The sequence below is a fragment of the Platichthys flesus genome, chromosome 22 (genome assembly GCF_949316205.1).
Source record: "Platichthys flesus chromosome 22, fPlaFle2.1, whole genome shotgun sequence".
Taxonomy (NCBI): domain Eukaryota; kingdom Metazoa; phylum Chordata; class Actinopteri; order Pleuronectiformes; family Pleuronectidae; genus Platichthys; species Platichthys flesus.
Window position 1 is genome coordinate 3,195,433 of NC_084966.1, and position 27,099 is coordinate 3,222,531.

Below are 27,099 nucleotides of genomic sequence, written 5' to 3' on the forward strand. Positions count from 1 at the left end.
CATTTCTTATGGCCTCTCTATCGTGTAATAAACTGATTTAACGAAAAAGACTAAAAGAAACTCCCCCACACATCCTCCCAGGGTAAACAGTCATTCAGGAGAACATGTCATATATTATTCATTCCTCCACACAGATGCAGTTAAACTCATGTGCAGAGCTTTGCCACAATGAAACCCTATAACCGCCAACATTATTATTTTACCTACAGTATATCACCTTCCTGTGCAGTAACAGAATGTAAATAGGTTTGGTCATAGTTTTAGTTCTAAAATCTTAGTACATGACTCAGTTCAGTCTCTGAGCAGAGGAGGAGGTTGCAAAGGGCAGGGATTCAACTCACAGAATGTAAGTGAGTCATGTTTATTGAAATAACTGATATTAAATTCACATATTCAGCCAGAAACTTCAATCAGTAAACAGGAGTCTCCTACAGTCTCTCTGTTGACAAATGAGAAATAGGTCCCGAGCTGAGCCAAGGCTCCCATAAATTATTCACACTTTCTTTCCCTGTCACCTTGATTTCTGTAATTTATTGTTTTTCTGGCAGCGAATCGTGCAGCAGTTCCTTATCCACAGCAACTAGATTTTAAAGTAGAGAACATATCTCTCCTTCCTGAGTGATGTCAGCTCCCTGTTCGCTTCAGAATTCAATTTAAGATTCTATTGATTACTTTTAAATCTGTACATGGTCTTACCATGCCCCTGCATTTCTGTTAACCCCTCATCCCTGAGAAGCAAATGAATTCGATCCAACAGTTTGGAACAAATCCCCTCAGAGTATTATTAGATCAGAAACCCTCTTGTATCGACCGGCTTTTTATTAACTTTTCATAATATCTACTGCAATGGCTTTATTACATTTCCTACCGAGGGTATGTTGTTTTTTAAACTTTGTTAAATGATCTTTTCCTCTCAGTCCATCCATGAGGAGACGGAGCGGCGCCAGCCTCAGCTGCAGGCAGTGGTGGACCTGGCCGAGGCCCTGAAGGCTGTGCTGCGGGGCCACGACGGCCTGGTGGACGACAAAGTCAGCCTGCTTCACTGCAACTGGATCGCAGTCACATCCAGGGCAGAGGAATGGCTCAACCTGCTGCTGGTCAGACAAAGAGAAATAACTGTCTTTTCTGATGCTGTATTCATGTGTCTCTAGCTTCTACTTTCTTATGTCAGCGTTAAAATTATACCAAAGTTTCTAAAAATAACTTGTGAAAGTCTTACCTTTTAATGTCTGCCTCTCTCTCCCTCCTCCTCCCTCTCTCAGGACTATCAGCGGCAGATGCAGAATTTAGATGGAACGATAGAGGAAGTGAACAGATGGATCGACGGAGCGGAGAGAAAGATGGATGACTTGGACGAACAGGGAACCAACGACGCTGTGTTGAAGGTGTGTTTTCTAAATCTGCTATATTTTTTCTTCTGAATCTCAGACTGTTTGTAGTTGAGATGAGACGGCTTTTGGTCTATTAATGTGAAAATCCAGGGATTATCCTAAGTGGGGCTCTCTTGTTATTAGCTGTGGGACAGAGTAATGAAAACGCATATATCTCTTGTTAGTGCCTGTGGGAGCCAGTGAGTGTTAACTCTGCAGTCTGCTTAAATAACAGGGTGATAGCCTTTTAACTTTGTGCTTTACAGTGACTTACACGTTACATAACAGGTAATAAGATAAGATAATGAACAGCAGGAGGAAAAACAGGGTATTTTTTCCATATTTTCACAAAAATTACTAATGCCTGTCCTTCGCTAGAACCACTAAAGGTCACCTCAATTGATAGAAAATCAGGTGCAGTTTTCACATCTTCATGAAAGACAAGCTGTGTGTGGGTGTCCTGCAGGTTTTGCGTGCGGAGCTGGAGCTGACGAAGGTTAAGATGGAGGAGGTGAGGACTTTGGCCCAGGAGCTCATGTCCACCAGGGGGGAGAACTGCCAGGCTCAGGTGGGACCCAAAGTGCAGCGGCTCAACCAGAGATTTGACATCATCGCTCAACGCATCTCCTCTGGACTGGTAGGGAAGATGGACAGTTACACCCTCTTTATACTTTTATTTTGAAAATGCATCAGCATTAACACACAAGCTGAAATTAAATAAAAAAGTCAGCGGGAGCTGAACACTCCAAACTCTCACTAAAACAGACTCCAAACTCCTTTCATTTCACTTCCACCTCTGACTCAACAGATTTCTGACTCTCTCTAAATTAACTTCATAGCCACACTAAACAGACTTCAAAACGTCTCGCTAAATATACTTTAAAACCCTCATTTAGCAAACTTCAAACCCTCACACTGAATTTACTTCAAACTCAATGAATCTGCTCCAGCCTCTCAGACTAAATTTACTTTCTCCTGGCCACTAATGATGTGCCTTTCATGTGTGTGTGTGTGTGTGTGTGTGTTTGTGTGTGTGTGAAAGACCGCTGCATCAGCCAAGGAGCTGGAGCAGTACCACAGTGAAGCACAGATCTGGCTGGAGCTCCTGGAGGAAGAAGTCAAACAAGGGGAGAACCTCACGGAGGAGGACTTCCAGGAAGATAAGGTTTCATAAACACACACAAGAGGATAAATCAGTGCTGTGTCGTCATCCTTTTTATATTTGGCATGCACTTACAAGCAATGTATGTTTGTGTGTGTGTGTCTGTGTGTGTATCTATGTCTGTTTCTGTGTGTGTAGGATTGTGAGGAAGGTGCAGTGAAGGAGTTACTGTTGAAAGGAGAGAATCTACAGAAGAGAGTCCCAGATCTGGACAAGAGAGAGCAGATCCGAGTGAAACAGAACCAGCTCAACAGCAAGTACAACACTGTCAAGGTAAAGTCACTGTCAGAATGAGAACTGAGGGTCTTATCCAGTAACACACAGAGATCCAGCTGCCACCTGACAATCATCTGGATCAACAAACTGATAAAAATAGCCTCTAAAAACGAACTTCCTGTCTGATCACTTCAGTGTAATTGTGTTTGTGTGTCTACTCGTGTGTAGGACCTGCGTTTACTGAGGAACAGGAAAGCGTTGGCTATCGCTCCCCAGTGGTACCAGTACAGGAGGAAATCACATGACCTGCTGGCCTGGCTGGACGACATCCAGCGCAGCGTGGACCAACTGCCCGACCCCCCCGAGGGAGAGAGGGTCAAGGTGACGAGACACACGCACACGTACTACTCGTGTAATTAAGATAATATCTTAATATGTATTTTTCTCTCACACAAAAAAAACAAAGCAAGAAGACTGATGTCCAACGTTATGTGTGAATCTTTTTTGTTCCCTCTCCTCATCTCCTTCTGGACAAAGGGTCGGTGTCAAGGCTTTTTGCGATGTTCACTCGGGGAAAAGCACTTTCTGATTATCTGTTTCAGGAAGTCTTCATTATATCAAATTAAAGAAATAACTGCGGATCAATTCTGGTCGTCAGTAGAAGGCTGCAGAGAGTTGCAGGGGAAAACACGGCTAATTAAACTGTGTTGTGTTAACATCGATAAATCATTACGGAATTATTTTTGAGACAGCTCTATGATTATTATTCATTATAGCTTGTAACAGCCACCCTACACAGTGTGTTTGATTGTATGTACCACAGGGTTTCCGCTCTGCACGGTGAAACAAACACAGATTGCTTTGTCGCAGCTAGAGAAATTAGAGTTTTCTATTTAAGCAGATAGCAGAGCAATTAAAAACTGGGAGTTAAAGGTTATAGTGGAGAACATTTTGACAAACAATGGAAACAAAGAAAGAACCAAAATAACTTGAATTTTAAAGGCATCTCAATATCTTTCTGTTGAATTTAACCAATTTAACCAAATACTTAAAGATTAATAATAAAATCCTCTGAAATCAGAGATGAAAGAAGAAGAAATAGATAAATTTATCGATGTTAATGCAACATTTTGAATATGTTAAAGTATATAAATGTGCTTAGGGACGGAGAAAAACCCTTGAACTCCCCCTTTTCTCTGCTCGCACCCTGACTGTGTATGTCTGTCTTTCACTTTCAGATGATCACTATGACATTTCGCTAAGTGGACGTCTCTTGCGCTCACCTCAGACTCACCTGTCATGACCACGCTGTCTGTCTGTCTGTCAAGCTGACTCTCCATTCTTGCTTCTTTTCCCTCCTCACCCTCCTCCGTCTCACTGTACTCTTGGTTGTATTCCTTCTCAATCTAAATAAAGACTTAAGGCAGTGTATGCCTCCTATTCACAGCACATTCTGATTGTGTTCTTTGAATGGAGACAATATCAATCTGGGTTCCTTGTATATGTTTATTTGACGATGACATTTGTCCTTTTTATTAATATGTTGTGTGTTTGTCGGAGCGTGTGCTAGAGAGTAAAAGATGTTTTTAATACAATTTATTATGTATTAATTGTCCCTGGTTGTGTGTGGTTGTGTGTATGCATATGTGTGTGTATGTGTGTGTGTGTGTGTGTGTATGTGTGTATGTGTGTATGTGTGTGTTTGAGCACATCAACATGCCTCTCTGTGCTTAACAACCCCCCTTATCCTCAAGTTCAGCCAATAGCGAGTGACCTCCTGGTTGATTTCGTCCAATAGGAAATTGGCTCAGAGTTCGACAAGAAGAAGGAGGAGCTTAAGGAGGTGCAGGGCTTAGCCAATCAGCTCTCAGAAGCTGGAGCCGCCAATCTAGTGGAACCCCGCCAGCTCCAGCTCAACACGCGTTGGGTTGAGGTGGAGGGCAAGTTCATACCCTTCAAAAGACAATGTGTGAGTTTCACTAGAGGCACGACTTCTATATCTGCAGTACTAACTGAGGTTACTACCACATGACGAGTTCTCACTAACGATCCTAAAACATTGTGTGAGTCCCTGTAAGTAGCTAGAATAAGTGTTTTTACTAACTATGAGCATGAAACATTGAATAACAACTACTCTTAATGAATCCCTTTAAATATGCAAGGTGGATTATGACCCCAAAAGACACTTTACTCAACAACAAAAGTCAAGTACAACAGTTTGACTCACTGATGTGTTTTTAATACAACAATGGAGCTTTAAGGCTCAGACGTAATTTGAGGTTTTGAAACACAAATCATTCATAACATGTGATTTGTTAATAATAAGAGAAATAAAGATCCTATCCCTTAAGAAAAATAATAACAGCTGGATATTTGATATAACTTGAATTAGCTGATTTATTTTACACTGGAAGCAAAACCAATAGTGAATACATTGTATTCTTAAGCCCCCCCCTAATGAATCTCAGTTTAGTTTTAACAAGTGACTTTAATTCTCTAAAGAAAGATTACAATTTAAGTTGCTTTTCTGTTATTCTTTGCTGCATCTCCATTGACATGTCTTGTGTGTACATGTGAAACACACTCACATGTTGGACTCTCATTGATCTCTCTGTCTGACTGTGTCACTGCATGCCCCCCCCCATGCCGACCAATCGCATTACCCCCTGGCAGTTCCCTGATCTGCCAATCCTTGAAGATGTACGTATCCTGTTAGCCAATCACATGAGGCAAACACGTGCACTTACACCACATGGTTCTGCTCTGAAACTTGGACCTGATACACGTCGGTGCTGCAGTTTACTTTCCAGCTTCTACTATTGAATTTCCTCAGGTGCTGATTGTTCAAATATGAATAAGAGTAAATACAATTATTCTGCTCTGAATAATTATAATCTGGATCTAATTAGTTTCATGACTGGAGCGCTATAAAATATCGTCTTATTGTTTGCATAGTGCTTTTTTTGTTTTGTTTTTTTTAAAGATATTTTTGTTTCATTAAGCGTGATAACTTGAAAAACCATTTAATCCCAAAACACACATTAATGGTATAAGATTGGTGTGTGCTACTGGATTCTCACTGCAGACTCACACACACAGGAGGGAGTGACCCTGGTGCTGGTTTCAAACCAGCTCTAAAGCTGAGGCCTCAGTCATTTCCATGTCCTCTCAGTGCCTGAGCAGCAGTGAACAGATGCAGCATCGATTACATTGTCGATGTGTGTTGAGTCCAAGTGGAGGAGAGGAGAGAGAGAAGTAGACCAGACAATGAGAGTTGGAGACACACGTTAAGAAACCCTTTTGGTCTGCAGGCCCTGAGGACACATACACAAGCTTTGTGTCTTTGTAAATCTGAAGAAGCAACAACAAGCATGTTTTTATGGCCAGCTTCTCTCAGTTGGAGGAGGCCTTGTGTTACTTTAAGTGTCTCCCTCTCATCATTCAGATCTGCTGGGCTCTCTTTCAATTATTTTAATAAGCCTGAGCTGAATATACAGTGTGTCGTTCACAGCTCCTAATGACTCTTAACGATAATAGGGACAACCAAGTATGGCAGAGTTGTGTCTGCAGCAGACACAGTGTTCATAGTGAGCAGAGAAACCGGGACATTCAGAGCGCTGGCCCTTCACTTCATAACACACAGACACTTCAGACAGTGATGTTTTTAGAACCAATTCAGTCTCGACTCTGGGAACAACAAATTACCAAATGTCTATAAAGCAAAGATCACCTCCATAATTCTAGCTTTTTAAAAGGAAGATAAATAAGCAGGAGTTTGGCCCAGAATGGTTTTGTAACAGAGATTGTTGTCAGGTGAACCCAGAGCTGACTCACTAACTTAAGGCCAGCAGGGAACATCTATTTTCCGTAGGGCTGCTAATAAAGCTAATGCGTGCGCGATAGCTCGGGCAACATGAGCTCAGCAGTTCCATGAAATGATGATGACAGAGCCGAGTGTGAATGTGCCCGGTTCTCTGCACTGCACCATGTAGAGGAGCTTTATCAGCCAGGCTGACTGGATCATGGTCAGAGGAAAAGTCAAATTCATTTCAACTCAACATTTCAAGAGAGGACTCATTAAGAAAAGCTTGAATAAGTTCAAAGTGAGTTGACACAAGCTACAATATGATCATGATACACGGTGAATTAGTGATGAGGTGGAAGAGGTTCAAGGTGTCTGACAGACATGAAACGATCTGGGTTTCACTTATCACAGTTTAGAATTCATCATATTATATACGATACACTACAAAAACATTTTTTTAAATTATTGTGTACACGTATCTCCTATTTATCTAAACTTTGATTTTCTCACATTTCTAATTTCTTAAATCATTTTCATCGAATTTATGTAATATTGCATTTCATTCATGTGCAATAAACCAAATGAAGGCCCAGATCGTTTCCATAATAAGTTGAACATCTGATTTCTTTCCTTAAAACAAGCCCTCACACAGTATGAAGCCTGGTTAGATATATTAACAAGCATGTAGAGAGAGTATCATGTACTTATTTATTTATTAATAATGTATTCATGTTTTCTACCTCTCTACTGGGTTCCTGTTTCAACCTGTATGTTGGTGCCTACGCCTCCTCCGTCTGTGTGTTTCCAGGAGTACATGACGGGGCTGCAGGCGCTGCTGCGTTCCGTGTCGGAGACGGACTTCAAGCTGAACTCTCCTGAATACTGGCCTGCAGCGTATTATAACCTGCCTCAGCAAGAGCACTGCCTGAAGGTCAGTAAGGCTTCAATGTTTCTGTCTGGAAGCCACGGACAATGCTTCTCAGAAAATGATATTTACAGCGTTTTTGTGTTTTACTTGAGATATGTTGATTTTTTTGTAATAATGATAAAGCAAGATCGAATCAAATCGTCCAATAAGAAAGTTTAAGACATTGCATGATGTTCACAAGGAGCTTCCTTCAGAATCACAGCCCTCTGTCATCCTCACACACACACACAGGAGGGGAAGGAGAGCATTGACAAGCTGCGAGGCCCCGTGGAGGGAGCGTTGGCCCACAGAGAGGAAATGGTGTTGAGTGCACGGCCTCTGGAGGGTCAGAGGATCCAGGAGACGGCCTCTCTCCTCAGCACCAACTGGGACAAACTGAACAAGCTCTACCTGGACAGACTGAAGTAAGCAGGGGCTGAGGGAGAAGGACAGATTCATGGATAAGGCTGAAAGAGATTTCAATCGTTTTTTTCCTCAAGAATCCTATATAATAAATCTGCCAAAATGCTGTTGAAAGTGAAGGGTGGAACTGATAGTGTTAGTATGCTGTCCCTAATAAAATGCTCAGTGAGTGTACTTGTACATGTTGTGTTTTAAACAAACATCTATGTGTGTTTGCATGTGTGCACTTCAAGACGTTGGCAGGACTGCAACGCCAAGTGGCAGAAGTTTGTTTCAGATCAGAAGGGGGTGGAGGAGTGGCTGAGTGACGCTGAGAGCACTTTGAAACTGGCTGAGACGGATCCAACAGCACACAGACAGAATCTCAGGGTAACACACACACGCAAACTACAGACACACAACCACAACCACAGACACAAGCCTTTCTCCACAAATATACAAACAGCTTTGTACACACACATATGTACACAACAGAAAGCTGTTGAGTGTATTCCAGTTGCGGATGCCTCATACTTGTCCTGTAGTGTCCACTCATGCTGCTGAAGTGCCCAAGAGCAAGTGGCTTCAGTCAAAAGTGCTTCTGTCAGAACAGTCATCTTTCTTTTTCTTAGTTCCCCCCCCAAGCAGTTGCTGTACTTCACAGTTTGATGAACTATCACATAACTTGACCTAAAAAGATGCAACATATGATGCCATGACATGTCAGTTCAAGTCATCATCAACATTTGTCATCAACATGAATCCACCCGTCCATTTTCTAACTCTGATTTGGAGACTGGGTGGAAGCAGGTAAGTGCAGGCGTCCCTTATCCTGAGCAACTCTCTCCAGCTCCTCCTCAGGTTCCCTGAAGCGTTCCCACATCAGACGAGATGTATAATCTCTCCAGAGTGCTGAGGTCTGCCCTCAGGGCTTCTGACCAGATGCCCATGCCTGGAAACCCTCCTCACACGGCAGGCATCCTAATCAGAGGCCCAGACCACATCAACTGGCTGCTTTGACACAGAGAAGCTGAGGCGTTACTCCCAACTTCCTCTGAATGTCGGAGCTCAGGCATCACAGTTCATGTGTTGTCCATTTTAAATGAAACATCAAAATATAATCCCCTGATTGGATCATAAATGAAAAAATGGCAGTCCTCATCTCCTCACAATATCACATGAATTCTTAGATGTTTAAAGATAAAAGTGTATTGAAAGCTATAAAATAATTTCCATACATGATATTGTGTGTGTGTGTGTGTGTGTGCAGGACTTGACAGAGGCCATACCTCTCCAGGAAGTGGTGCTGGGCAGAGTGAACTCCACAGGAGAGGACATCAGCCAGTTGAGCACACCAGACGATGCCTTGCGTCTCCAGACACATCTCAAATTACTCAACACTCGCTGGGTTAACACCTGCCAGCAGCTCAACGAGCACAAGAGGAGGTGTGTGTTTGTGTGTTTGTGTGTGTGTGTGTGCGTGTGTGTGTGCGTGTGTGCGTGTTTGTGTGTGTGTATATGTGTGTGTGTCTGTGTGTGTGTGTATGTCTACTTGTTTTTTCTTACTTTCACATATCCCTGAAATATTGCTGGTATAAAGTATTATTTGATAATGTGTCTGTTAATCCATCCACATAAATACAATATTAATATTGCCCACATATCATTTTAGAAATGTCTCTCCTTAAAGCACAATTTAGTAGCATTTAGTCTTGTAATATTATTATTCTTTCATTAAATCCCAGCTTTAGTCTCAGAATTTAGTTTCCTTGCCCTAATACTCTGTTGTACTCGGCTGTTTTTGTCAGAGAGCACCTGAAGGTCATGTGCACAGAGTTCCTCTGTAGCTGCCTCAGTGGCACCGTGCTAGAGTTTCATCCTTGAGACTTATCAATATACAGTACAGGCCCATTGACAGTGCAGAAGGAGATCAGGAGGGAGTAAGACAGTGTGTGACTTCCCTCCTTAAGACCATATCTCCGCCTCCTCCCCTCTTTTCATGTTGTCCTCCTGCAGGTCTTCAGAGGCTCGTACAGCGGCTGCAGCGCTGCAGGAGGACGTGGGCTCGATGCTGGGCTGGTTGGACAAGGCAGAGGGCGTCCTGGCCATCCCGCTGCAGCCTGCAGAGCCACAGCACATCAGAGACACTCTGGGCAAAGTCCAGGTACCATCAACACCCAGCACACCAGTTGTTGTGATCCACTGAGCCGTGTGTGTTAGTTTGTGTGCCTGTGAGTTTGTGTTAATCCATGTAATTTAATGTAGGTGTTACTATAGTGTAAATTAGTTCTTTATTATTAGCCTGAGCTTTGAGTAGCAGGTGATTATATATGTTCGTGGTTGGTAATTTAATTGAGAGGGTGTCACGGTTTCCAGTGAGATGCTGTGAAATTCAACCTTGAAAAGACTTTGTTTTGTATGTGTGTGTGTCTGTGCATGTGTTTGTGTGTGTCAGGCCCGCGTGGAGGAGCTTCCTGCCAAGAAGGCGGCAGTGGACGACCTGAACTCCAGGAACAAACAGATAACACTTCCTGCTGACAAACAGAAAGACGTCAGGATCATCAACAGCCGCTGGGCTCAGGTCAGCAGTTTACCGCTGTGAACACGTCAGTGAGCAGCACGATCTGTCAGCAGACCTGCGTCTTCACTCACACAGTTTCAAGTCACACGTGCCCTCTGTAACATTCAATGAGATTTTAACTTTGTAGTCGTCATCAGACTCAAACTCCATACAGCACGGGCGACATGTGTCATGTAAACAACACTAACTCTCAGATATTGTGCACAGCGTGATGTAAAGTGATATAATCAAATACTTTGTTTGTTTAGGTGTCCAGGGCTCTGCCCGAGCGTCAGCTGGAGATTGAGGGTCTCCTGAGGGAGCTGGAGATGCTTCAGGGTCAGGTGGACGACCTGGGAGCGTGGGCGTCCAGCACCAGAACCAGGCTCGAGCAGAGCCCTGAGGAGCCACCGCCCAGGGTACAGCACACACACAAACTATGCCGCTATTTCTCCCATCATTCCCATTCTATTTAAGCTGCAAATGCCTGAAATTATCGGTTTTATTGCTAGATGATTGAAAATGTCTAATTTCTTTCAAATATGCTGGCCCTAAATTCCCTCTGTCTGCAGATCATGGAGGAGGTGCAAGTTAAGGAACCAGAGGTGGAAGTCGTTTTGACGCGAGCCGATCAAATGTACAAGGACACTCCGCCCAGCCAGCCGGACAAGGTGAGTAAAAATCAAAGGCTTCACCATCCTTTGGCATATTCTCCTCTTCGTGCTGTTGCCTGTACTTTGTGGAAGCATCTTAATGCACACACACACACACAGACACACAAACACACACACACACACACACACACACACACACACACACACACAGACAAACACACTGAATCAAATCAAACAAATGATTCTCTCAGTGTGGGAATCGTTGTCTGAATCATGCCGGTGATGACTGATGATAAACAAAGACATCTCGACCTGCTTTATTCCTCTGGGGAATAAAATCAATCTCACATTCTTACTTTCATCTCACCAGAGGCATTGTTTCAAACATTTCATCACATCCACATTATGTGTTTTATTAATATATGTCAGAGAACATCACAAACATCAAAAGCACTGAGTCGTATTAGACTTTAACAGGTTGTGCTGCTCTTTCCACACCTGAAGATGCTGTTTTAAAATAATTGCATTTGTACAACTTGGTTCTATCTCTGAGGTCATTGTTGGGTTCAGCCTTTTGAGCATGTGTGTGTGTGTGTGTGTGTGTGTGACAGATGAAGTGTGCCAAGCTGAGAGAAGACTGGACAGTGATCCTGGAGCTGCTACGGCAGCACAGAGAGAGAATGGCTGCTCTCCTGGTGGCCAGAAAAACCAGTAAGCCTCTGTTTTTCTAGACAATGGTGCCTTGTGATTCCTCTGTTTGGTTTGACTGCTCCAGCTACAAGAAATAATGACATGTGTTTGATGCATAGTATCCCATTTCTTTCATGAAACAACACCTTACACATCTGCATGTACACTGAAGCAGACTATTGGTCCCTTTGTCATATATATGATGACAGAGTATCCCTTTGAACTCAAACCCAGCACCAGGACACCCCCCAGTAGGATCCAGTTAAATAGGACACGTTTTCTGCTTGGAAAATAAATCGACCTCGATGCTTTGATCTGAATGTGTCCAAGGTTCATTCTTTAGATGGCCGTCCAAGAAAAAATGAGCTCCCGGGCACAGACATTGTGCTTTAACATTGTGCTATTGTCTTCTGATTATATTCCAAGGGCCCAGGAACAAGCAGCAAAGCAGCGCTGTGACAATTTAGTTAATTCCTGACCTTGATTTTGGTGGCAAGCATCTGAGTAATGGAGGAAATGCATCCCAATTATTAAATTAGGGGGAATAAACTGGGGGTTCGTCTCCCCCACTTTACCTACAGACAGAAACAAAAAATCTCACACGTGGAACCTAATCTTTGAATAAACCCAACAAACCAACATAGTGAGCTCAAAATACAGCACCAGCTTGTTACAGTGCTTCAGCCTCTCAGTATCAATAACTGAACGCACATGAATGGTTCAATGATTGTGTTTGTGTCTCAGCTGAAACTCTGACAGCAAGTTCCCAGCCTGACTCTGCGGCGCTGGCTCAGTTCAACAAGTCCTGGGCCGAGCTCACTGATTGGCTGACCATGCTGGACAACATGGTGCAGAACAAGCGAGTGGTGGTGGCCGACCTGGAGGACATCAGCGACAACATCGGCCTGCTCAAGGTCAGGAGCCCAAAAGTCACAAATAACTAGATACAGGAGGTGTTATACATGAACACAGCAGCAGACAGGTTTGGCAGCTGTTTTTTCCAGTGCCAGTGAGTTACTGTATGTTCTAATTAAAGGTTCAAACCAGTTAATGAAAACATGACTCTGTATGTTCTGGTTTCAGGACTCTCTGGGGCAGCTGGACCAGAAGCGTCCCCTCCTGGAGAGACAGGTCACAGCAGCCCAGAACCTGAAGAACAAAACCAGCAATCAGGAGACGCGCAACTCCATCACTGAACGCAGTAGGTGTCACGCTCCCTCTCTCACACATATGACACTCACACATGTGTGCAGGACAATCAACACAGTACAACCACATTGAATAATTATGACTGCATGCCTGAGCCAGAACCTTCTGGGCGGCTTTGAACTATTAAAAACCAGGAGGCAACTGAAGGAAACAGACAAAGAGTAAGAAAGGAAAGGCTGTTACGGTTTTTCCTTCCAAATACTCAGTGGAACAACAAATGTGGATTAATCTGCCGATGAAAATAGCCTCTAACAAATACACTACTCCCCAGTCCCCATAGTGTCCATTTTTAGTCTGTGTGTTTGTGTCTCTGATTGGAAGCAGGCTATTTAGACTTTGTACGTAAGTCCAAGTTTGGCGGATCCCAGTGCAGCAGCTAAATTAGTCACACAATTAGTCCAACAAAAGAACGACAAAGTGGAGCAACATCTTCCTCTGTTTGGTCTTGTCTTTATTTCTGTCATGGTAGTCGACCGGCTTCAGACTCACTGGGAGGACTCGCAGACCAAACTCTCCGACCGGACGAAGCAGCTTCACAACATGCTGCAGGACTCCACCGATTGGCTGGACGCGAAGAAGGGGGCGGATCATCACATCAAGCTGGCCAGTGAGAGGCTGGAGTCCTGGCAGGAGATCACCTACACAATGGACGCACTGAAGCAACAGAATGCTGAACTGAAGGTGCACTGGACGTTACTCAATTATTCACTGGCTGCATTCATATGTTAGCCCCATATATATATATATGTAAATGTATTATACTATATATACAACACCATTTTCCATTGTTCCATATTAACTGAAAAGCCATGTGTGTGTGACACTTCTTTTCACTCTCCAGTCCTTTGTGAAGGAGTTGCAGCAGGGGCAGGGTCAGGTGGATAAAACCAACGCACTAGCTGACAAACTGGTGACACTGTACGCCAATGACGACACGCACAAGGTCACTCAGGTCAACGATAACATGATGGCTACCTGGACACACATCAACAAACGGTAATAACACACATATTGTATATAAACACCACTCTACGACTCCTTTGAACACAAGAAAAAGCATCCCACATAATGTGGTTTCCTAAACGCTAAAGGAACTGGTTAGAACAGTACTAATATCCCCTTGGTGAAATGCATCTGTGTCTCCTCAGGGTTTCGGACAGGGAGTCTGCTCTGGAGGAAGGTCTGAAGGTGCTGCAGCAGTTCTACCTGGACCTGGAGAAGTTCCTCAGCTGGCTGACGGAGGCTGAGACCACCTGCAACGTGTTGATCGACGCCACCAACAAGCAGAGACTGCAGGAGCAGCCTGAGGCCGCCAGGAACCTGCTGGCACAGTGGAGGGTAGGCTATGCACACACACACACACACACACACACACACACACACACACACACACACACACACACACACACACACCTCCATCCTCCTCATTCTGTTATATATTCCTGTCCCCAGTCTGTGCACAGCTCCACTAATGAATTTCCAGGTCACACATGAGCATGTAACTGAATGACCTAGTTATTTATTGTGTAATTATTGCATTGATTTTCACTGTGGCTCTAAATCTCTGTCAGAAAGTTTTCAATGTGAGACCTCAACAGACAGCTTGAAAAAAGAGAACAAGGCCAAACCGCTTCTTTTCCTTTACGTAATCACCTCTCAGTAAATAGAGACTGAAATGTGAATCCAGGAGCTGCAGCGTTACACAGTGTTGACGATTGATTGTGGGTCCATTAGCAAGTCTGGTGAACTTCAAATTCACATTTATCCTCACGTTTGCTCGTGTGACAAATATAAAGCGTTTTTCTACCTGGTATCTATGTCACATGAGCTCCACCAGACATCCAGAGCATTACCACTCTTCGACCTGGAGTTTGAGACTCTCTTCTTCAACTCTGCTCTGGCTGGTATGACAGGAATCCTGACATGGCAGAATAGAGACATTTCATAGGTCTACAGCTGCTGGGTTGACAAATGCAGAATCCCCCCACTGCATTGTGGGTGGTGAAGGGAAGGCTCTGTTCTGCGAGAGAACATAATTTGACCCTCGGCCCTCACCCTGCACCCACACACTCTTTCTGGTGCAACGGCGCACGCACACATGTAGCATTTTGGAAATGAATTTTCGAAACACTGTAACAAATTCAGTGTGTGCACACTTCCTTTCCACACACACACACACACACACAGCTCTCTCAGTACAACAGCAGCACTGTATGCTGGGCTGAGATAGTCTTCTGTGTCCAATTATAATGGCGGACGTTAACACAGTGTTGGATCCAGAGAGCACACACACACTATCTCAAGCTACAACACAGCTCACAGATAGCGTTTAATTGGAAAATGAGCGCACTCATCATTTTATGCAGCAAAGTCTCTTCTCCTCTTCCTCTCTATCTCCGCTCTCTCTCTCTCAAGCTCCCTCTGTCTTTCTAACTCGCTCTAACTCACGCCGTACAGCTCCGCTCTTCTTTTCATGTGTAACTCACTCTCCCTCCATCTCTCTATGACGCCCCCCACTCTTCATCTCCAAAATCTCTCTCTTTGTCACACACAAATTTAAACAGAGGGCATTCTAATGCAGTTGCACTGGGAGCTAATCTTGAGGCACTAGAAGAAGCAGAGGATGATGATACTTTTGCTTGACGTCTAGTTTTTTGTAAAGTTTGGAGGATGCTGCGCAGGAAGATCTACCACGTGCAGGTTGGGAAGCAAAATCAAGCAATGCTCTTTTATGAATAATCATTAGTGACTTATGTACTAATATAAAAACTGTCTGGTATCTTTTTTTATAGGGAATTTTGGTCTGAATGTATTATTGTTGTACAGCAGAAAGATAAGCCACATTGTGAAGCTAAGTGCTTTTCGCATCAACTAACAGAAGTAAATGAAGCTGACTCCGCCAAAGTTTAGACTCCGAGTCTTTCACAGCTGAGGATCGAGAACCTTTAGAGCAGATTCAGATTACAGGCAAAACCATAACACACTTTGTGTAACCACATTCATCAGTCTAATACTGCACTCCATCTTCCCTGTCTTCACTGTTTTCTATTTGTTTTATTCTCATCGGTGTCCTATTCTTTGGTGCAATGACCCAATTTTCTCTTCAGGTATCATTAAAATTTCATGTCATCTAATTTATCATAAAACTTCGAGTGAGGGCAACTTTCTTTAACAGGAAGTTTTCTCTCCACTTTTCACAGCTTGACTCACTTGTGAGCATGTAGCGGGTAAAGTGAAAAGCCATTACTATATTTTATTAGAGAGGTAAACACTCGATGCACATTCCAGAAATGGGTAATAATTTGTTTTAATTATACAACGTTATATCTCTATATTAATGGTTTACCCTGCATACAAAGTTTGAATAAGGACAATTATTTGGACTTGAAACACTGAAATATCTTGGTATAAGTTTGTGTATTTAAATTATTCTCTGAGACCTGCTAATTGATTGAGTGAGCGTAGTTGTTTTACTGTGGCGGCTGTGGCTCAGGAAGTAAAGTGCGTCGTCTAACCAGAGCGTCGGTGACTCAACCCTCGCCTCCTGCAGTCCATACCTCAGAGTGTCCTTGGGACAATGTGACTTGCTCCGTAAAGTGCATTGAGTGGTTGTTAAGATTCAGAAAAGCGCGATATTAATGCAGTCCATTTTCTAACACTAAGTAAATGGTAGAAGGCTTGAGGTAAAATGAATAAGAGTGGCAGATCCTTCATATGCAGCAGAGATTGACATCCCACTGTTGACTTAGTAAGCCTGACCAGGAGGTGCTCATGGGAATTGAGATTTATTCCCTTTTCACTTCACAAAGATTGGTTTGTGAAGTCCTTCCTGTTTCCTATCTGCAGCAGTAGGAGCTTCAGTAATGGATTCTCAGGAGGAGGAACGCACACAGGTGGTACCACTGATGTTGCAGCTACCAGCTGAGGCCAGGCTGAAAAACACATTTTGACAGTTTAGTGCTACAGGAGGTCCCATCCACGATGCATTAAGCCCTGCATTATGGCTCAATCCTAGAGAGTAAATTACCCCTCAGCTCCTGATCCCATTACTGAGCACTCTACCCGAGCAGAGAAAAAAGCGAATTCCTGAAAGATGACTGCTATTACTAAGAAACGGAAGTGCTGTGCCAATGGAATTCATTGCGCTTGCTTCTTTGACACTTAGTCTTACTTTGTGTTTGTGTTTGTGTGTGTTACCAGGACCTCCAGGCAGAGATTGACAGCCACACAGAGCTGTACCACTCCCTGGATGAGAATGGCCAAAGGATTCTTTCCTCGCTCGACGACTCGGCGGATGCTGCTCTGCTCCAGAAACGTCTGGACAACATGAGCCAGCGCTGGCACGACCTGTGCACCAAGACCCTCAGCATGAGGTGAGGGGAACCTGATGGTTCCTGCCACAGGAACCACTGGAAATGCTTTGACTTTATTCTAGAAGTTTACACAAAGCAACAGAAACATACAAATGTCTGCGTTTGTGTTTCAAGGGCCCACCTGGACTCAGAGATGGCCCCGTGGAAGAGGCTCCACATGTCCTTGCAGGAGCTCCTGAACTGGCTGAGGCTTAAAAGTCAACAGCTAGCTCATGAGCCGCCTGTGGGGGGCGATGTCCCCGCCGTGCAGTCGCAGCTGGACACACACCGGGTAGGAGGAAGCACACGCAAACTGTGTGGGACGCAGACAGACACAGTTCCCCCAAATTCTTTTTCCTCTGGCTTTTCTGTCCATGAGAGTTTGTCCATGAGAGAGTGCGTTTGTGTCTAAATCTCACAGCTCAGCATCACAGGGCCGTTAATGAGTCTGTGGCTCTTCCAGTGTTATCAGATTGCTCTCATTTCAGAGCTCAGTCCTCTCGGAGGTAGCAGTGAATCAGGGCCTGTGAGGTAAAGCTCGGAACCAGTGACCTCCACAACCCCATTAGGTGCTCCACGCTTTTTGGAGCCTAAATTCTGTCCAACTCATTGTCCTGGTTCCAGACGACATGGAATGTCTCTGTGTGTATTATCAGTCAGAATTCTCCCTCCATTGAAGTGTGGATCCTGAACTTATAGAAGTTCTGTGAAGCCAGTGTAGAAAGCAGTCGATCAAATGAGTCCGTATGATGCTTTTATAATAAAAAAGCTTTGTGGTTTCATTGCAGAAGCAGCCGTCTCTCTCACTAACATTATACAAATCAAAGGCTCTGAATAATTGGACGGTATATTGGAGACGGGATGAATGAAAAACCCATTTTACACACAATTATATGCAATCGAAGGGAGATGATTGGCTCTGCTGATTTGACCATTTCATGCATTAATACTACAATGATTCTGTAAAATGATGAGTTCCTGCAGGTATGCATTAGGAAAAAGGCTTTTAGTGGAATGATGTATGCAGGGGCCATGGAGGTACCCAGACCTGAACCTGCAACAGTGGCAAGGTTATTCTTCTGCATAATCCCATACAATGACATGGATTTGATCAGAATTATTGCAGCGGGTGTGGAACTTTTCTTATTGAGGAGTCAAATGTTTTGGTTTTTTTACAACGAAGCTCAGGATGTTTTTAGTTTTATGGCCTTGAGTTCCTTTTGTAAATAATCAATGAATCTGATTTGTGTGGATTTTGTTATGAGCAGAAGTTGTAAGCATTCAGTGGCCTCCCTCTTATCCAGAGCAGAAAGTAAACATTCTCATTGATAATGAGAATGTTTCAAGATATAAATAACAGGAGAATACATCATTATAATGGAAATAAGTCGTTAACCTTCTCATGATAACAAGAATAATACAATAATAAACAACACATCCATTTTAAAATTGCCTATGTATTTAAAACTGCATTTAGTCGCCTGGGTGGTAAACTTCATTTTACCTGGGGTTTATCAGGTATGAGAGAGATTATAAAAACAATATCATCTAATATACCACTACTGATTAGTGCAATTAAACTTGTTGTGTACGTGTGTGTGTTTGTGTGTGTGTGTGTGTGTGTGTGTTCACAGGGATTCAGGAGGGACCTGAGAGCTAAGGAGCCAGTTGTGACCAAGAGTCTGGACGATGTAGGAGTCTTTCTGTCAGAACTGCCCCGAGGCACACCATCGCCTGATCAGAGAGGTAACACGCACACACACACACACACGCACATGCACACGCACACGCACACACACACACACAAACACACACATATCCTTACAAGCGTTAAGATTGCTCAAAGATTGCTTTTCATGCTGAATGGATAAAGAACGTCAGCGTTATTCCTATAAGATGTAGCGTTTATTGGTTATTACATCAGAGAGCCATTAACATGTGAAAGGACTTGACAGAGCTGCCATTTAAATGCAGAATCTGAATATAAATACTGGAAATGCTTTATTTATTGGAGACATTTTCAACCGTACAAACACCGAGATCAGCCCCAGGTCTTGAAGCGCGACAGAAAATGAAGATATGAAGTGAGTTGAACAAATCGGTTGCCTTCACTTTCTTTTTGTCTCTGAGTCACCCAGTGAACTCTGGATCTTAGCAACAGCCTGGTAACGGCCACATGTGGAGCTCAGCACATATACACAGACCTTCCTGTAGCACCTCCTGCAGCTGAGCGCTTACAAGGTTCATATGAAACAGCTGAACTTTAACTGTGGCCCATTAAATCACTTAAGGTGCCAACTCACACACACTCAGTTGACACAGAAAGAAAGAAAGAACTCCAGTTATGAATCACTGGGGTACAGCAGGAGAAGGACATGTCGCTTGGTACTTTGTTAAAGTACTTTTGATTAGTAGACATATGGAGATTTTCACTTAAATCATAATTTCCACAGGCGATTTTCAATTTTCTGGATTTGTGTCACCAGAGCTCAAGTCACCTATTTTTCCTGTCACGCCCAGATATCAGCCCTGAAGAGCGCGCACACAATGTGGGGCGAATCCTGCGCAAGGAAGCCGATGACGTGATGGTCAAGTGGGACCAGCTCAACGTTGACTCGGCTGACTGGCATCGGAAGCTGGAGCTGGCTCTGGACCGGCTGATGGAGCTCCAGGAGGCGGAGGACTTGCTGGACGGACAGCTGAGGCAGGCGGAGATGGTGAAGGAGGCATGGGAACCTGTGGGGGACCTGCTGATAGACTCTCTACCGGAGCACATCGAGAGAGTAAAGGTCTGATTGGATGATGCTACTTGATACATCTTGACGTACTTGCTATAACTCAACTTGAGCATGACTGTTTTAAATTGATATATCAGAAGCGTTTTGATTCAACTACAATATTTTATACATTAGTACATATTATATAATCTGCTCAACCCCTCATCCTCACCGACTGCAGTGAAGGTCGTATTTCCATATCTTTAAAGATAGTTTACATAAGGATCATCTCTGACGCTGAGACAGGAGGCCATAAATGTGCATTTTTACGAATGACCAGAGATCTGTTGTGTGTTTTTTTGCAGGAGTTCCAGGAAGAGATCGCTCCGATTAAAGATGATGTAACTCACATGAACCAGCTGGCGTCCACTTTCGGCCCCCATGACATCCAGCTGTCGCCCAACAACCTGGAACGCATCGAAGAGCTCAACACACGCTGGAGACTGCTGCAGGTACACACAACGTGCCCACAGACACACACAAACAAGTCTGTCACAGCTTAAACAACACTTTTAAATGAAAAAGAAGACACTTTCATTTAAATGATATTTGAAACCATGGATCCTTGATTTCAGAGTGGAACAAAAGCAATCGTCTTATTTCTCGCGATTTTCTTCTGATTTAACCAGCTGAGATAAACACAGGCAGATTTAATTAGCTATAACGCAGTAATTATAATAAGTTTAGCTCAAAGAACTGTCTCCAGCTGTTTTTAATGATTCCATCTGACTTGATTTAATACAAAAATCTCAGAAGAAACGCCTTCAATGGGATGGGATGATGGGATGCAGAGTTTATGCCGACAGCAGTTCTACACAGAAAGTGTCTCACCTAGCTTTTTAATTTTACCACACGTATCTGATGGAATAAATAATCTCCTGTTTTAATAAGTCTGTCTTTCTATACAAGGCACGTAATAGTATCCTGATGATGAATGTCTATAAAAAAAAAATCTGTGTAAACTTCCCAAAATCCAATCAAAAGTCAGCTTTTCCAGGTCACCAACCCAACTAGGCTCTGTGTGCTTGCTAAACAACACCCCCCCCCCACACACACACACACACACACTTGATAAATGCAGGGCCCCACGCTCTCGAGGCAGCACATGTTGGGCCTCTATCAGTCCCAGTGAACACAGAGGCAGCCATGCAGCAAGTCAGACAGTGATTGTTACAGCGGGTGACAGATCGAGCCAATCAGCTGCCAGAGACACCGACTTCTGCCAAGGAGTCCTGGTCGGAGACGGGCGCCGCGGTGACACCACGGTGACAGGACCAGACGGCCGGTCTCTCTGAAGTTAGCTCCTGACCAGATGCTTGTGTGCACGGACACACACAAAATACTGAAACATACACACACCTTTGTGTTATAATGAAGGTGCAACCATCAGATTAATTGACATACTGCACATAAACAAAGGGAGAGGTTGTGATCTATAATTCAGAACTCTGCTGCTCGGCGGTAAAGAAGAACCAAGAGGAAAGAACCCACTGGTCCAGTTCCAGCTGCTCTGCACTGGTCTCCTGTAACACATAGGATGACTTTAAGGATCTCTTCCTTACATACAAGGCTCTGATTGGGTTAGGACCGAGTTGCATAGCTGACTCTCTAGTTATAGTCGTTCTACACCTTTAAAAGAAAACTCAAAACATTTCTCTTTACTTCAGCCTTTAACAAGAACTTGCACTTTTATTTATAGTCTTTACGTTCCACTTTTAGTATGCCACTATTCTTGCAGTTATCTCCCACTTTTAGCCGCTCAATAAATACAGGCCGTGTCTCATTTTCAACCAGGAGAGAAATATTCTTCTGATCATTTCCAAGAGGAGAAAATAGTATTTTGGTTTGGACAGAAACGGGGATTTAACTGGCAGTTTTTAAAAAGCCAGTTTCCATTGCAGGTGGTTTATTGGGAGCACTATGTTTGCCCAGGAATTTAACACTTTAAATGGCAAGGTGATAGAAGTGCGTCTGTGTGTGTATGTCTGTGTGTATATGTACGCACATGCCTGCTAATGTGATTGTGTCCGATGTGCATCCATGTTTTCCTCTGTAGTCAGTGCTCTGTCCTTTGTTGTATTTGTGTGCAAACATGTTTGTGTGTGTGTGTGTGTTTGTGAACGTGTGTGGTACCTGCAAGGCCAGGTTACTTCAGTCGCTCCGCGGCGTTCTTTCATGCCTTAAAGGCTGGACCTGATTGGTCCTCACGGAGACACAGTGCACTCTGAGTAATTGCAACAGATTCCTCCTCAACAGTCCCGCTCCTCTCGTTTGTACAACCCTAATTAGGTTACCATGGATACGGGGAAAAACAACTCAGGCAGGAATGGATTGGGTGAGGTGGACTCAAAGGTAATCTCATCATTTCCTTTCCTGACTCATCGTAGCCCCCCCCCCCCCCCCCCCCCAAAAAAAAAGGACTGGTCATCCCTACAATTTTTCCATCTCATACCATTAATCACCCACACCCACACAGGCGTGCACACACTCCCCTGATGATGTGTCATCACTGGCCTTCTCATTTGGTCTGTGTAAGAAAGGCCTGATGGTTAATCAACCTCTCTGTCCGGTCGGACTGGATATCAACCCATCGCAGTCGCTCTGCCTCCAGACGACTCTCAGAGGAAGAGGATTTATTCTTCTGCTACCTTTTTCACGTCCTGCAAGAAAAATGTGCCAGAGATCCCCATGCCGGTGTGAGTGTGTGCCTGGGAACATCCGATCATTGAACACTGTGTCAGGAAGCATCCGCTGGCTCCTCTGGGAGACGCTCAGCATCAGCTGGCTTTTTATGTGAATTACACACCAGATTAGAAAGGCTTAAATGGGGCCAGCGGATTTTTTGCAACCATTTCCTCAATATTGTAGTGAGGTATTCACCAACGTAGTTCAGTAATAGAGACATTTCTGTAGTAAATAGAGAACATAGACACGTGATTTCTTACTCTGGAGCAGTGTGGACATTTTTATTGCTTGGACATTGTTCTCTTTGAGCCACTGTCTGAATACAGGTGTGCAAAACTGCTTCTGTAAAATCCTGTTAATCCTGTAAAATCAGTCCCATAAAAAACAGTCTGCAGGATAGGTATTAAAATGTGGATCAATGCTGAATTCAGAGTTTGTTTAGAAGGGAAAGTGCCTCCCTGTGTACCTACAGGGCCGTGCTGATTTGGCACAATTATCTCGACTCCATCTAGATAGACAGCTCATTCAGAGCTGAAGGAGACTCACAGGAGACTGCGTCCTCTCTAATTCCTCCACTACAAATTCAATTATCGCTTCCATACTTGTCTCTGTGTCTCCAACTCCTCTCCCTCCATCTGCCCGTCCTTGTATCCAAGTGCTTTTTCTCTTCAGCGTTGATATCATTTGTCACTGTTCACAGTTACATCAGTGAAAATGATTTCTTGGCATATCCATTATTATTTGTTATTTTGCTGGGAAATAGGAATTTCTCCTCATAATCTGTGTGTCTATGTGTAATCCTGTCTGTGCCTATGCAATAATGTTCAGACTGTAATTAAAAACCTACAGAAAGAACTTTTATGTCCTAGGGGTAATTCTGGGTCTATCAAAATCGATCCGTGTTTCTCTCTTCATCAGATCTCCATCAGTGAACATCTCAAGCAGCTGACGGACGCTCACCGTGACTTTGGCCTTCTGCACGGTGAGTTATTCCACCTGCACACATTGTAGACAGTTTAGTGCTCAGAGGGTATGCAGTGTGTGTGTGTGTGTGTGTGTGTGTTTGTGTAAGGCAGAGGTAAGACAAACTGTGGAAGACAAAATGAGGCATCCAACTAAATGGCAGCAGCTCGTTCGGTGGCACTCAGTTAGTGGCACGTCAGAGAGAGAGAGAGAGAGGGACAGGGCTCGAGTGTTAACAGGTCGCTGTGGCTCATTTGGCCGCTCATGGAGCCTATGATGGTGTATTGATCTGTTTGTGAAACTTGATTTTTCTTTTATCACTGAATTCCAATATGACCCCAGCACTTAGCCCAGTTTGTTCCGAGGCTCTCATCCCTATCACAGTCCCAGTCCCTCATTGATCGCTCGATTGATTGAGAGCCGATGAAGACGTGGTCTCCTGTCCAGCCTCTTCAAAGTTAAATGTTTGAAATTTACCATTTCTCTTGCACTTATTGATATTCAACGCCATCATCGACATATCTGAGCTGCAGGTGAACATGTAGATCGAAGGAAGTACAGATATCAGTTTCATTTCATAGGAAAATAACAAAGGAACATAGAAACATATTTAAAATCATAGATTTTATAAGACGTGTAGTTACAGCCGCAGAATCATCACAAGACCACAACACTCTCACACCACAGGGGGGCTTATAGAAGGAAATAAGACAGAAGAATGAAAGTAGTTAAGTCTGTTAGATAGTTTTTTCTAAACAGATAAAATATCATAATTAAAATAACCTCTACATAAAAGTTAACTGAAGTCTTTGGGAATGTGAGAGGATTCACATTGAACCATATATTCCTTCCAGCTTGATAATATATGTAATAGATACATAGGAACAGATGGAGATTTGATGGAGGAATAATAAAGATTAACGTGATGAGGATCACGTGGACATTACTGCGAGAACAGTGAGGATCTACATGTTTTCATATCTCACCGCTATGTTAATATACACCGCATGTGTTCTGGCATTTGTCCCACAATGCACTGCTCTGTTTTTAACTGCAGCAAATTTTACCCGTGGGCACAATAACGCTTGAACAGCGGGTAGTTTCAGCCCAACAATCTGATTGGCTCCAACTGTGCTGACAATTCCCAGAAAGCACAGTCTGCTTTAATATTTGGTGCGCCAACTCTTGTGGGCATAATAAGTGAGATCATTTGCAATATCTCTTGTTTTTCTGCTGTTTTTCATTTTCATGTATACGACTTTGAAGAGAACTTTTTTATTACATGCCGTCCTGCACTTTTCCTGGATGGCCGTGCTTTTGTTAGAGCCTCAGGATGCTGATCCTGCAGTAAAACGGGTGTGTGAAACGTTTATTGGCCTGCAGACAGCGTGAACAGTTGTTGACTCCTGTTTGTCTGTCTTGCAGGGTCAGTAGAGAGCCCCTTCGAGCAGGGCGTCTCCCCCAACAATGTGCCCTACTACATCAAGTAAGTACCGGGTGGTGGTGCAGCGGCTCCACGCCACTGCTCCTCACGTACCAGGACTTTGCTCAAATTCTGGCGAGTCCATATTAAAGCTCCAGTGAGGCTGACGGATAATTAACACTGGCTGAATATCATGAAAACACAGTTTGCAGTGAACTAACCTTTTAACCAAGTGGAGTGTGCTTTGCAGAAAAGTGTACTAAATGGATTTTGATCATAAAGTTGTAGAGCTACCCACACCATGCAGGTTGTCAACTCCCAATAGACGTGCACTGAACTCCAGATACTTTCCTAAACTTTTCGCAAGGTGTGTGTGAGAAGCTTCCTACTGAAGACATAAAATCCCTTTTAGAGGAAGTGGTTCATTTTTAGCCACAGATAAATCCATGTTCAGAGGAAGAGGACGATGTGTGTTCATGGTAATGAAGCTACGTGTCACCCAGTGTAGGGATGTGACTCACTGATGTAAATGGTCCTTGCACTGCATTAATAGCTCTGTTCTAGTCTTAACAACCACTCAAAGCACTTTACAGCCCATTCACACAGTGTTTCTATATATATATATATATATATATATATAAAGCACTTCTCTACTCATACACCCCATCACATATGAGCCCCCGGGGAACTCACACATGTGGACTAATGGAGCCAGGAGTCAAACCAACAACCTTGTGATCAGTGAACGACCTGCTCTTTACTCACTGAGCCACAGCCGCTGTGTTTAATAGACTTTAGATACACACACAACACTTGTTAGTTGTAAGACAGGTTCAGTGTTGTTTGGTTTTTCACTTTAGTTTATAATAGGAAAAGATGAACATTACCAGACTTATTCATTCTGAATAATGGATCTCATATTAGTTCTAAAAAGTTCAGTTGCTTTTTAGTTTTTCTTTGCGCCATCTTCATCAACATGTCTTCTACATGTGAAACCCGCTCACATGTCGGACTCTCCTCGATCGCCCGCTCCACATAATGTCATCTCAGAAACCTGCACGCGCTGAGAGGAATCATGAGCCACATTGTTGGTGTCATTTGGATCTTAATTCACCAGGCGACCGGTGACAGATCCCACTCGCTCTCATCAGTGATGCTCAGCTTCACAGTGCTTCAGTAAAGCTGAGCGCTGCCTGGGCCACTGGGCTGCTCCACTTGTGCTGTTCAGGCACTTCAGTGATTTGCTCAAGGACCTTTCAGCACTATTCATAAGGAGGAGGGTGCACTTCATTTCAGTCTCTGAGCTGGGGGGGGGGGGGGGTAACTTTTTAAGCACAAGCCCTCATTCAACTTTTACTCTACAGCATCAAAACTTATGAAATAGATGCAAGGGTTAGGGTTAGACATTGATTAGAGATGTTTTATTAAAAGCACACGTCCACAAAGCTTCTTTCTAACCTTAGTGTCCTTGAGCAAATGCCTCAGTTCTTGTCTTACCTTGGGTTGCAGCTTCTTTACTGCAGGGTGAAATGAGGGAGGCCAGGTGCAGCCAAAATGTTGTTATCTGCATTTTAATAATGTACAACTTGATTGGTAGTCATGACTGGGCGTTTCAATCCCAGTGGATCATCACTCTGCTTTATTGGGGATATTCTGATGAAGGGCAAATGGTTTGCCATCGGAGGCTGTTATTTAGGATTTTCGGGTGGAAACCACATCTGATCCTTGTTCCTGCAGGAGCTCAGCTCTTGCTAGTCTCTCATGGCAACACTTACTGGGCCAGGTGATGTCCTTCCTTTTCCACCATAGCCAGTATCAGGCCTCTGACTCCTAATTCCACCTCAACACTGAGCTCTCTGCAGTTCCAGCCTAGATTTTTACAGTGTGACACATGTCCCTGTTAAGTCTTTGGTCTTTAGTCTCGGATGGTGTCTCTCCTCTAATACCATCAAAGATTTATCCAT

At 43.6% G+C, this 27,099-nt stretch overlaps 1 protein-coding gene across 8 annotated transcripts in view; it reads left to right on the forward strand.

The window, feature by feature from the left end:
* dmd (dystrophin) overlaps nucleotides 1-27,099 on the forward strand; it is a 170,507-nt gene that overhangs the window by 113,579 nt on the left and 29,829 nt on the right. For 5 of the 8 annotated variants that reach the window (XM_062380432.1, XM_062380428.1, XM_062380431.1 and 2 more), the window contains 29 exons: nucleotides 918-1,097; nucleotides 1,263-1,385; nucleotides 1,837-2,007; nucleotides 2,413-2,535; nucleotides 2,671-2,805; nucleotides 2,977-3,129; nucleotides 4,547-4,717; nucleotides 7,362-7,484; nucleotides 7,713-7,885; nucleotides 8,117-8,252; nucleotides 9,133-9,308; nucleotides 9,879-10,026; nucleotides 10,318-10,443; nucleotides 10,692-10,841; nucleotides 10,995-11,093; nucleotides 11,648-11,747; nucleotides 12,471-12,640; nucleotides 12,810-12,927; nucleotides 13,405-13,616; nucleotides 13,777-13,931; nucleotides 14,084-14,273; nucleotides 17,136-17,308; nucleotides 17,423-17,579; nucleotides 18,922-19,033; nucleotides 19,808-20,076; nucleotides 20,370-20,516; nucleotides 22,354-22,416; nucleotides 23,668-23,731; nucleotides 25,138-25,198. In XM_062380432.1, the coding sequence (XP_062236416.1) occupies nucleotides 918-1,097; nucleotides 1,263-1,385; nucleotides 1,837-2,007; nucleotides 2,413-2,535; nucleotides 2,671-2,805; nucleotides 2,977-3,129; nucleotides 4,547-4,717; nucleotides 7,362-7,484; nucleotides 7,713-7,885; nucleotides 8,117-8,252; nucleotides 9,133-9,308; nucleotides 9,879-10,026; nucleotides 10,318-10,443; nucleotides 10,692-10,841; nucleotides 10,995-11,093; nucleotides 11,648-11,747; nucleotides 12,471-12,640; nucleotides 12,810-12,927; nucleotides 13,405-13,616; nucleotides 13,777-13,931; nucleotides 14,084-14,273; nucleotides 17,136-17,308; nucleotides 17,423-17,579; nucleotides 18,922-19,033; nucleotides 19,808-20,076; nucleotides 20,370-20,516; nucleotides 22,354-22,416; nucleotides 23,668-23,731; nucleotides 25,138-25,198 (4,178 nt within the window). The remainder of the gene's footprint in view (nucleotides 1-917; nucleotides 1,098-1,262; nucleotides 1,386-1,836; nucleotides 2,008-2,412; nucleotides 2,536-2,670; nucleotides 2,806-2,976; nucleotides 3,130-4,546; nucleotides 4,718-7,361; nucleotides 7,485-7,712; nucleotides 7,886-8,116; nucleotides 8,253-9,132; nucleotides 9,309-9,878; nucleotides 10,027-10,317; nucleotides 10,444-10,691; nucleotides 10,842-10,994; nucleotides 11,094-11,647; nucleotides 11,748-12,470; nucleotides 12,641-12,809; nucleotides 12,928-13,404; nucleotides 13,617-13,776; nucleotides 13,932-14,083; nucleotides 14,274-17,135; nucleotides 17,309-17,422; nucleotides 17,580-18,921; nucleotides 19,034-19,807; nucleotides 20,077-20,369; nucleotides 20,517-22,353; nucleotides 22,417-23,667; nucleotides 23,732-25,137; nucleotides 25,199-27,099) is intronic. The other 3 variants (XM_062380430.1, XM_062380433.1, XM_062380436.1) reach the window with 1 other exon arrangement.